Source organism: Lutjanus erythropterus, chromosome 3 (assembly GCF_056507025.1).
Source record: "Lutjanus erythropterus isolate fLutEry1 chromosome 3, fLutEry1.hap2, whole genome shotgun sequence".
In the NCBI taxonomy this organism is placed as follows: domain Eukaryota; kingdom Metazoa; phylum Chordata; class Actinopteri; order Lutjaniformes; family Lutjanidae; genus Lutjanus; species Lutjanus erythropterus.
The window spans coordinates 26,283,837-26,295,958 of record NC_139319.1 but is presented as its reverse complement, the minus strand read 5'-3'; the positions used below and the strand labels follow the sequence as shown (position 1 = coordinate 26,295,958).

Genomic DNA, 12,122 nt, shown 5'->3' with positions numbered 1-12,122 from the left:
CAGCCTTATGGTTGCAATCTACAGTCTTTTGGTTATTAGTCAGTCTGTCTTCCTCCAGGCCAACCTGCCTTTCCTGCTTTGTTGTCCTCATGTTTTGCAGCTATAACAACTTGTCCAACCACACACACACACACACACACACACACACACACACACACCAAACACCCACTCTTTCCCATTGTGTTAGTGATTTCAGATTCCTTTCCTTGCTTCGAAACCACTGCTCTCCACATACAAACACACACATTTCCACACACACCTTCAAATATACAACCGCACACAGCAAGCCAAACTCCCACTCACTCCCCAGCATGCTGTAGAGCAGCGCTTCGGTAGCGTCTCACATGAATGCGTGCCATGGGGAATCAGCAGCACTTTGATAACAACATATGTTTTCATGTTGGGAGTGGAGTGTGAAGATCTCTGGAGGGAAGCTGTGCCTTTGCCAGAGGCACGGGGCCAAAGAGATTTACAGTGGCTGCACTGGAGAAATGTTTCACTGATCACACAGAATTGAGTCCCAAACTGAGGTGAGGCCTGTGTGGAGAGATGACTGAGGGCTGAAAGAGAAAAAGATCTCGGGTCACAGTGAAGACAAGTCAACCAAATATCCAGAACTTCCTTGCTGATAAAGGCAGATTTCTGGGAGGAAACTTGCTTGCTGCCATACTGTAAGCAGCATTTGGATTTTTTTTAAGCATTTGACCAAATGATTGAGTATTTTAAATATTTTTTTAACCTCCAGGAAAAAAAAATAAAATAAAGTAACTGTGCATTTCTGGTCATGAATTAGCACACTATCAAAAGAGGGATACATTGTTTTACATCTCTGTGGCCTGTGTGTTTTTTTTCCTAGTTGCAGCATATCTTCACAAAAGCATTTTAATCCTGTCTCACAGGGGAGCACTGGTGGGATAAGATAGCACACTTACTATATATACCACAAACGTGTAATCTTTTCTAAATTTATTTCTGATGGGCTTGTTTTTGCTTGCAGATTGTGTTGCTTACATTTTTTGAGAGTGTCTTAGTGATGTCCTGCAGTGGTGCAGTAGGTAGAGAGACAGGAGGGAGGATGAGAAGACAGCAGTGTAGAAAAGCTGTACAGTACGTGGGGAGATGAGAATGATGCGGCTATGCAGGATCCCAAGACAATCAGAGAAGCAATCTGCTCTTGTTTTTCAGCTTAGCTGTTCGCGTATAATGCTGACCACACTCACACATTCACACACAGGCGCACACAGACAGACACACACACACACACACACACACACACACACCCCACCAGGTGAGTTGTCTGGGATCCAGCAGTGAAGTGAGGTTGGCTAATTGCCAGTAAGTAAATGGCTACTTAAGCACTGCTTTGTTTAGTATCCGCCCTGTATGTGTCACTGATATCATATATTATTATAAATAGAGCCAGGACACTATAGGGACAGATGCCAATACCGATATTAGAGAGTAAAAAAATCCCATATTGATATGCCAGATGATGTTCTGTATTGATATTAAATCCCAACCAATGTATTGATCAACCGATACCATCTGCCCGAGTGTCACAGCTGTATGGGTCTATATCGATATCCGCATATTTGTTGTCTGATATGTGCCGATATGAAAACTTGTTTGTTTGTTTGTTTTAACAGAGCATAATGCAGATTGTTTTTATTTGTTAGCTTTATTTTTTGTATATTAATGCATTTACCATATTCAGGCTTAATATATATTTTTCTCCATTTAAGTTTTTTTTCTAATTCCTAGTTATTTATAATTATTCACAGCCACCATATATGGGTCGAATGCTCTACCAGCTGAGCTACCAGGCTACCAAGTTTAACCACTTTTGAGGGATCGTTGTAAAACGTGTTCAACAACACTTGTACAATCTGTAGACTGAGAAACATGATTTTTTGGCCCTGTAGTTATTACCTTGATTGTTTTATTGTTTCATCAAGTGCTTTTACTTTAGAATGTCACCTTTTATTTAATGCATTACTTGGTGTTTGTTTGTAAGTATGTATCCTCATAAATTTTATCACTTACGTCAAGTATAATTAACTAAACTACTGTACTGACTGCATAACCTCACACAAGAAGGTAATATTTACTTGGGCAATGGGAGTAAATCTGACATTCTTTTGCGTGCTCAGTGAGTGAGGTCAGAGTAGAGTTTGCACTTTTTAAAAAGTGACACCAACCGAACCAGCAGGAGCTGTACAAGGACAACAGACTGACTGTGGTGGTTTTGTCACTTATTTGATTTTTAAAAAATCATGGTTGTGAAGCCACAGGGGTAAGTTATATGCTTAATTAACTTTGTTTATTCCTGTTGGCCTGTCCGCTTCAGTCAGTGTTTGAGTATTGAATATTTTAACATTCGCACTAGTTTATCAGTTTAGCTTGCTAGCTAGTTGTCTTGATGGCACACAGGCTGCTACTTTTTGTGACCAGAATTTCTTTTGGATGTCGTGGTTAAAACTACTGGAAAGTCACTATTATGATGTATGCTTTTTTCTGCTAGCTTTTTTTTTTTTTTTTTGGCCAAATTTGCAAATTCATTTTTAACAGTTCAGATCGTGAATGCAACACTCTGTGTAGCCTTGCAGCACTCAATGTTGTTGTGAAAATGTGTGTGTGCTAGTGGTAACGTTAGAAGTAGTAGTCCTGTAATACAACCTCTAAAAACAATTCTTTCTCAACCCAGAAACGCAAAATTGACAATGAAAACCGTCGGTTTAACCCTGCCTGGACTGACAAATACTTAGTGCCAAACCGATGTGTTTAATTTGTAAGTGCACTGCAAGAAAAAAAGGAAACACTGCATGTTGACCATCGTTGATGAGGTGATAAATGATGAATGCCACACCGCATTTGTTTCAATGTACTGGGTATCAGCTGATACCTAACCAATATATCTGCCTGGTTGTAACTATAAACAGTTAATTGAAATGTTATTGTATGTTGTATTACAGTATGGCCAAGGGCAATACCTGAATTGCAGGAGCTGCAATTTTTTGATAAAGGAAAAATGTGTTATAACATACCATTACAAATAAAGCATGGTGGTGGATTGCGCAGAGATGCTTTGACCTACAAATCATATTCTCCAGACGTAAGGGAATGAGCTTGTTTGGTACAGAACCCAGCGAAAATCACGTTATCATTTTTATGTTTTTTCAGTGAAACCTAAATTAAGAAATGACCGTTTTCACTAAAATCACGACTCATATCACAATTGCAATATCTGTCAAAATAATCACAATATAATAACATATTATAAACTATTAAAGTACCAAGTGGTCTTGTTGCTTCTTATAACATCACCAGTGCAGTCAGAGCTCACTTAGGCTGACTGAAATGCCAGCATGACTTGTCTCTAATGTGACAATGCAGTGTTTGTTGCTGTGCACCCTTGAAGTTTATGTGTGTGCACTCATGTCTGTGTGTTTTTGTGCGTGTTTATGCACAGGCCCCGGTGAGCCTCCCCGCAAGCGTGTGCAAAGAGCGCAATGTTCTCACTGATACACAATACCCATGAGTCCTTGTGGGCTTGCTGCTCCTGTGATGCGATGATGTCGAGCTCTGCTGATGGTGGTGATATGTACCTGTTTGACCTCTCATCGCTCAGAGTGGGAGTGAACAGAAAGGGAGAACAAAAGAGTTGGAGGACGTAATGTTCTTTTCAAAGTGACCTTAGCTCTTTTTTACACTCCAGAAACACCCAGAAAACTTGCTCGGTATGCTCTGAATGGCCTTGCTGCCAAAACTGAAACCTAGCTCATTTTATAGCACCTGTGTAATAATAGAAACAGGGTCAGTATACCAAAGTTACTATCAGCACTCATCACAAATAATATGTTCTTATTCTCAAAGGCATGTGTATCCAAATCCCACAATCCACTGCTACAAGTCCTCTGGGCTCTTGGCCTGGATGTTATATTAGATCAATTCTTTGAACTATAATGGACCAACAGCTGGCTGGCTGGGTAAAAAAATAAATAAAAGTGTCTCTAAACACAAAAGCATGAGCAAAGTGCTATGCAAAAAAGTCAGAAAAAGAGCCTTTCATTTGAGCTCTTGAATATTTCTTTCACTCTTTTCCTCAGCTGCCTGCAGTAGCTACTTTTTATAACCTCCCTGTGTCTGCTCATTGCTCTACTACAGGGTGCCTTTTTATGTTTTGAAAAGTCTGAAACACAGTAATGGGAATTCTAGTCCTTAGAATATCTTAAAATGACTTTAAAATAATTTATAAACTTAATAAGAGTGAATAAAGTTTTATAAAATAGCAGACAGAAGATAAACGTCAGTCATATAACAGCAGTAAAGACAGGTGAACTGACATCACGAAAACCTTCATACCATTTTTGCCAGTATGAGCATGAAATAGGTGTTAAATTGCATGTACAGAAACCCTGTGCTGACTTTTTCTTTCAGAGCTGCTCATCCACAGTTCGAGACCACAGTGTTTAGTTTAGAGAACAAGACAAGTACAGATACATTAGTTGGAGCACGCAGAGCCGTGAAACCAGGGCCGATATTTAAATCTTATAAATCAGTAACACTGCCAAGGGGCATGTGGATGCCACCATTAATTTTGTCCCTAAGCAACAGGAGGCAGTTGAATATGGCCTAAATCTGTTTAGCATTCAGAGTTTTTTGGATTGCACCCTGTGTGACAATTGAACAGCTTAGTGCTTCTGAATATTAGTATTCACTTGTTATTGCTGCGGCCGGCCCCCGCATCTATTTTTGGCAGATGATAGCAGAGCTGGAACAACATTGTGGTGGTATTCGTTATTCCCAGAGTGCTAAATAAAGAGGCACCATACTCTGAGTGCTTTTTCTGTTTCTCCCTGTGTTTTAGCTGTCTGTACCTGCACTGTGCACAGTGTGTTTCTTAAACATATATAGTATGTGTCTCTGGAAGATATTCATGTGTTTGTGTCTGTCCTTCACTGAATGTTACTGTCATTCTTGCTCGGTGAAGTCGTCTGTTCTCAGGTCTGGCTAAGAGGTTGTTGACCTGCTTATGGTGGAAGGTGCCTTTTCAAGTGTTCAGTGGAAAGCCCTGCTTTTGATTAATTATGCATGAAGAATGAAGTATCAGAGCCAAAGTCTTTGTCTCTTACTCATATTCCTTCACTTTGGCACTCATCATAAATGGCTTTCTTTCTTTCTTGGCACTTTGTATCCTCAGCAAAATTAAATGTATAAGGAATAATGTAAAATGTAGGGCTGCAACTAATGATTATTTTCACTATTAATTAATTTGTTGCTAATTTTCCCGATTAATCGATTGGTTGTTTGGTCCATAAATGGTCGGAAAATAGTGAAAAATGTTGATCATTATTAAACAGCACCAAATACAGGATTCTAAGGTCCATATAGCAGAATAATGGACTGTTGCTAATGATGTTGTTCTGATCATAGACTCTGGAGGAGCTATATAATCATGTAAAATTCTAGATTTTTAAGCAAGAGGCTATGTAGTAAGCAGGATAATGCACAGTGAGCAGATCTTAATTGCAAAATAAACCCCTTCAGGATGAATCAAGACCATGCTGTTGGAGTCTGTTTTGCAATAACGACCTGCTCACTGTGCCATTATCCCTTATCTGTTTGACAAAGCCCTAGGCGATGTCCTCAAATGTCTTGTTTTGGCCATTACGTAAAGATGACCAGTTTACTGTAATAGAGGACTGAAGAAACCAGAAAAAAAATATTCACATTTGAATGGTTGAACTGCATCGGAAAAGATTAGAATTTATCTTTGGTGTATCTATTTAAAAATGCACTACAATGTGCACATACTGTACATGCACATTAGACGCTCACATGGTACTTCAAAGAGACATTATGGCAAACGCTTCAGACAAACATAAATGGCTCTGGTGATTAGCCTTTCTCTTTATTTTTAGGTCATGCTGTGAGTGATGAAAAAGTTCCCTGTTCCCACATGTTGATTGGGGGGAACGAGGCCAGGGTTTCCATGGTGATGCTTGTAAGCTAGTCTGTCTCTGAGGGTCTGAGGGATTGTTTTCTATTGTCGTCCAGAGAGGAGATGGAGAAAAGGGGGCGAAATTGAGAGAGAGTCAGCTGCAGCTGGGTTTGTGATGTACAAATGAAAGATGATATAGACATGTGAATAACAGATAATTGTTATTTAAAAAAACATGTTTATTGTTTCTTTTGTCTGACATGTTCACCAGTCCATGCAGAGAGAAATCAAAGAAATTTCTGTCATTTGATTCAGTGTTTGAACATATGTGACTTAATCCAGAGTATTTTTTTTTAAATCCAACACAAAACCATATGCAGTCTACTCTAGACTGAGAAGCTGCATCTCAACTATTCAGAAGAACTTTAGAGGTAATTCTGTTTTTTTATTCTGCCACCCAACTCTCTGCACTCTGAGTGACAGTGAAAGCTCACCAACACAAAATGGAAATTGAAGTCAATTTCAAATCGCCCCGGCTGCATCTCTTGGTCCCTGCTCCCCAGGTGCAGATGAATCCCTTTTCCAATCTCTGCAGCTCACACAGGCCGCCTAAACTGTCCATTACCAGAGATAAGCTGCTCAAGGTTTAGCTCTGAGGCAGAGGCGCCTCCCTCTATTTTGTTCACGCATGCATCACTTTGTTCTATCTTGCTTTAATTCAGCTTTCATCTTACATACAGCGTGAGGACGTGTCGAGATGGATATGCAGTGTTTTTGCAGTTATCACTTGAACAGATGGTTGAGGTGTAAATGTGCAAATGCGGCTCCCAAACACACAGCAGTTGCAGCTGATCTGTATTTTCTGCTCTCTGTTGTGGTGACTCCTGGTGTTTGTCTGTAGACACAGTAGCACTAATTGGAAATCTCGTCTTGTTGTTTCACTTGGAAACACAGTATTCAAAAGATAAAGATATTACTATTACATTCTGCAGTCATAATGAGCTTTAATATTGTGTTTTTATCCACTTACTGGAGACAAACATTAAAGTGATGACAAGTCCTTACCTGAAAATGGGCTGAGGTGGTGGTTTGATAACAAACTGTCATCCAGGCTTTTTTTGGCTTTGTGATTTTACCTCATTATATACTGTGGAATAAACCATCCTTGGAGTTTTCAAAGATGCCAAAAAGCAGCTCATTATTCAGGGTGAATTCAGCAGTGATTGGATTTTGTTTGAACAATAGCTAAGCTTCATCAAAGTTGGATTGTCATTATTTCTGAAGACACGATGCGAGACCAGTGCAGAGGGTCTCATTTCCCCCGAGAAAGTGGAGAGACCAGACCTCATAGGTTTCTCAGTGGACTATGACTGTTTGCTGCTTAATGTTTGAGCTTAAAGTTTAAGTCTGAAACCTCATTTTGACTAAACAGAACAAGTTATGAAGTGTGTCACATCACAAAGTAGCGTAGCAGCAGGTTAATCTCTGGTAATCTGTTTCAGGTAATCATTTCCACAACTCTAAACACTCTGAAGTTTCAGTCTTTTCCCTGTAACCCTTTCCTTAAAATCTTAGTTTAAGTTTTTATTTTCGATTGAGATTGTTGCCCGCAGGCGAATAAAAATCCCGTTTTGGGAAAAACGAAGGATACGCTGGATACGTCAGAGAGTGAGAGAGGAAGCTGACGAATGTGACTAAATGTAATGTGAAAAAACTTTTCTGTGTAGTCAAATAGATCAAACTGCATCTTTTCTTATTGTTTTAATGTGAGAGAGAGAGACCAGGAATTTACATATCGTGCATTTAAGTGAAGATATTTGTGCACAGAGTTCAGTAGAGAAGTTGTGCGACTTTTAGTGAGACATAATGCAAGTAGTAGTGGTGCAATGTATATTATATCTGACTTCATTGACAAAAAAACAGACTCTAGAGAAACCCTAGATCTCACTTATCAGGACTCTGTCTGGTCACAGTGCTGGATAAACAGCTCATCACTCCGCAGAGTGCATGTCTGTGTCTAAATCCGGTTCCTGACAAACTCAACTGTTGTTGCTCTGCACATTTTTATACCCACCTGGAGGGTTGTTGTTCTGCTGCTGCTCCAGTGCCAAAAGAAGAACTGTGCAGGATTTCTCGGAGGTGGAAGGTCCACCTCAATACCCACTGCAGACAATACACTGAAACTCCTGCTTTTTCCTTAACAGATTAAAATAACACACCTTTACATCTTTAATTTCTATAATTAACAATAGTTAGGTAGGTAAAAATAAAAATATAAACACATAAAAAAACAAAAACCTAACACCATGTTGCGTGCCTCCAGAGCAGAACAACACGTGGCAGCAGACCTGGACTGAACTTCTTGTGTGTGTTCAATCAGTTATTACCACCTTGTGCTCACTGGCAGCTTTTATATCAACAATATAAGATAAAGATTCAGCAATCAGTTGCTCTGTTGCCTCGGGTCGTAGTTGTCCATCTTTTATTCATCGCCTTCATTCTTTTATCCTTATATTTGTCTTTGAAGTCTTTCTACCCTCCTGCTGAGTCTCACACAGCATGCAGGGTTTCACAGCCATTTAGTTTAGACTTCAGCGTGACGCGTAGGATGGTTGACATCTCAAATATTTCTGTGACTTCAATCTGTGTTGACTGTTCCACCATTTACCGTTTAGACTTCTTTTTTCTTTTGCGAATCACCTTTTCCCCATTTAATTAGCTCGCACATTATTTGCTCTTTGATTTGCTTCAATCTGTAGAACAAATGAAGAACAACTTTTGTGTAAATTTCCCCTTCCCTTTGTCTCAATTTGTCTCTCTCTTGACATCTACTGTATACTGTATCTGTATGTGTCCATTTTCTCATAGTTTACTGAAGAAGTACATTTTAGTGAGCAAAAATGCTGATTCACAGTATATTGTCTCTAAATACTGCAGGACCAAGGGGCTGGGTTATTCTAGAGTTATCCCCCATTCTGTCCATATCTGCAGTCAAGTCTGGTTAAAACCACTATTCACAGCAGCTGTGCTTGGTGAGGAAGCTAAACTTATTTGTTGGCTCCTGCTAAAGAAAGTTTTTCATTATATGTGATGTCTGATATTAATTTGGGCAAACAGATTAAACACAAATGGGATATACTGCTTGCATGCAGCACCAGTTTGTAATTAAGACTGATGACAACTCATTTGTAAAAGAAAAACTTTCCTACTGCAGTTCTAATTTATATATTGGACATCATATAGGAAACTAAATGTCTTGTTCAATATAATTCTCAAGAAGATGACGGCACGCATCAGCCTGTAAATAATTTTCTTCAAAGTTGAAGTAATACACCTGATGTCCACCAAAGTAATTATTTTTCTCCTTTCTTGTCTCTCTCTTTGTCCGCCACTTTGTCTGCAGGGAACCAGTTCATTAGAGGATCCTTCCAGTCCTAGTCCGAGTTCAGCAATCACACAGCAGTCTCGAGACCGACACAGTTTTGTCCAGGAGCACTTTCAGGCTCAGTACAGGTGAGAAGCAGAGACATGAGCAATATGCTCAGATAGCTTTGATTCACTTCTAACGTGGTGGATCGATCCTCATTTGTTGGCCTTCAGAAAATTATGACTGAAGTATATGATGACCATTCCCATACTCTATTAATGTCTGACATGTTGGTGTACTGTAACAGTTTTTGGACTCATACCATTCATCGCAAAGATTTGGTGCAAAATATAAAAATTCATCCAAAAGACCACATTAAGATACCAAAACCCAGAGGAGCACCAGAGAAAAATTAATGCTGTGATGTGGTGGTTGGATAGTGAGAAATACTATTGCGGAAATTTCTCAGAAACCCCCTTTGTGCCCTTATACCCTTAATGTCAATACAGGAAAGCCATACATCCGTTGAATGCCCCAGGTCTCTAGCTCATGGTTATGTTGTTTCATGAGATTGTGGTTATTGTGACTGAAGTTAAATAGTACAAGAAAACTGGATGGATTCTAATTAATACCTGACTTAAACTCTTGAGAATTTTACTTGAAACACTGATATAAATGAAGATGGACAACATGACAGTTCCCGAAATGTGAAATCAAAATCTCAGTTGACTCCTGTTATCTGGCTGCAGTGTAGGTCATAAAACCTGCCCCTTCTGTGTTAGCAGGGGAAATGGACGGAACATTAAATAAATTTTTACCTAATTTATGGGTGCTATTATTATTAGGTGTTAATTTTTCTGATACGTTTGGAGATGTAATGCATTGAACAGCGCCAGTGAAGACATGTAGTCCACCTTTATTTACAATGAATGCACCAAGAAACATGCAACTTAGAAACTTCATGTCCTCTCTGAATGACGGTTCAGTTTTTTATCAAACTTTTCCACAACTGCTGCTCTCTTTTAATGAACTCACTGTGTTCTCTTAGCATCTGATAGTGGTAATCTCACATGAGCCATATGTATTGCACTCACTAAAGCCTTTGACCTAATAGATCACTATCTTCTTTTAGATAAGCGCCAAGCTGTTTGCCTTTCCCAACATGCACTTTTGTGGTTTAATTCATATCTTCATAACATAAAGCAATGTGTTGCTGTGCAAGGGTGTAAATCATTTGCTAAGTCGGCAAAAAGGTGTGCCTCAAGGTTCTGGACCACTTTTGTTTTCTATTTTTATCAATGATTTGCTATTTTATTTACTCTTTTCTTATTTTAGTGTTCAATTATATGCGATATTATTAAATACACAGTGAAAGCGTCTTATCACAAATGTAATTTTCAGGTACTAAAACAGATTCACAGCTCACTGTGACCAAATGTTGAAACACAATTATTTGGACTTCACAAAACTCAAAGATTAAAGTGTATTTAAGGAAGAAAAGTAAATTATCTCAACTAAAGATTATAGGTTGGCAAAGCTTTTCAATGTTTATTTCAAAGCATAAGAGTTTGAGTTGGCCTCAAAACTCAAAAATCTATTGCAGTCATCTTAACTGTTTTTTGTTTAAGTGATTCTTGCATTTACCACTTGTAAAATTTGTAGCCTAGACACCAAATTTAAAAAAAAAAAAGTATTAATATTTTGTCAACTAAAATGTGCATCATAGCCTGCATCTATGGCTCGGTGCCATTTCCTCTAAATTCTGATGGTGGTTTGTCTTCTTGAGTTTCTGTAGATGCCAAAAAAGTCTTCAGGGCAAAGACAGTTGTGGCTCCAGAGAGATTTCTTTTTTTTTCTTTTTGGCCCAAAATGGCTCTTGTGATGGAAAAGTTTGTAGACCCTTGCTCTGAGGAAATCAAGCAAAAAATGTTTAGTGCTCATTCTGACTAGAATCTTTCACCTGTACATATTTATTTTCTGTCTTCATATGGCTTCTTTAAAAATGGTTTTATTCTCTTATCTTAAACTTTTAAACTTGTGTCTTTATTAAATGATAGTGTCTATCTTAAGGTTGCGGCTCATTGTTGTGTAGTTGCGTTACGCGCTGTTCCTTGTGTTTTGTATTATTTGTTTTCTGTTCTTGTGAGTGTTTGTTTTGGGACCACCTTGGTTTATCCTGGTGTAATGAATTTGACAAAAAAATGACAAACATTTTTGTCAAAAGCATATAACATATGGCTGTTAAAAAGTAGGACAAGAGACAGATTTTGGAAGCTATCTTAAGTTCCTTATTAATTGTGCATTATGCAGGCTAGATTCCTCTGGGCATTATATCTAATGTCCTGAGGTTATGTGTGAATAAACAGACTGTATTAAAAAGAATAGGCACTCAGTACAGGTGAGATTGTATTTTCTCTCCTGCGGATAAGAAGCAGTAGCTTGAGAAAGTAGGTCAGACGGACCTGCGAAGGATTCAGGGGACTCATCTCAGCTTCTGGCTCTCTTTGCTTCATTCACAGTGGAAAGTCAGAAACAGAGGTTCTGTGGTTTAATAGACCCTCTCTAGACCTTTCGGTAACCTTGTTGGCACACTCGGCTGCATACATTTACTTCATCTTTTGCCTTCACTTTTCACTTGACTCCTGAACAATGTAAACTTTATAAAAGATGGTAAATAAGGAGATAAGAAGAAGTTTGAAGAAAATGACGGTCATATTACATTTCAGACTTTAATGTTGGACAATCTGATGATTTTAAGTTTAACTTGGGACTTGGAGGGGGAGAAAAATATATACAAACTTTTAAAGAAAGCCT

At 38.6% G+C, this 12,122-nt stretch overlaps 1 protein-coding gene across 1 annotated transcript in view; it reads left to right on the top strand.

Moving 5' to 3' along the window:
* usp43a (ubiquitin specific peptidase 43a) overlaps window positions 1–12,122 on the top strand; it is a 170,584-nt gene that overhangs the window by 46,889 nt on the left and 111,573 nt on the right. The window contains exon 3 of the mRNA XM_084715618.1: window positions 9,345–9,454. Within this exon, the coding sequence (XP_084571744.1) occupies window positions 9,345–9,454 (110 nt within the window). The remainder of the gene's footprint in view (window positions 1–9,344; window positions 9,455–12,122) is intronic.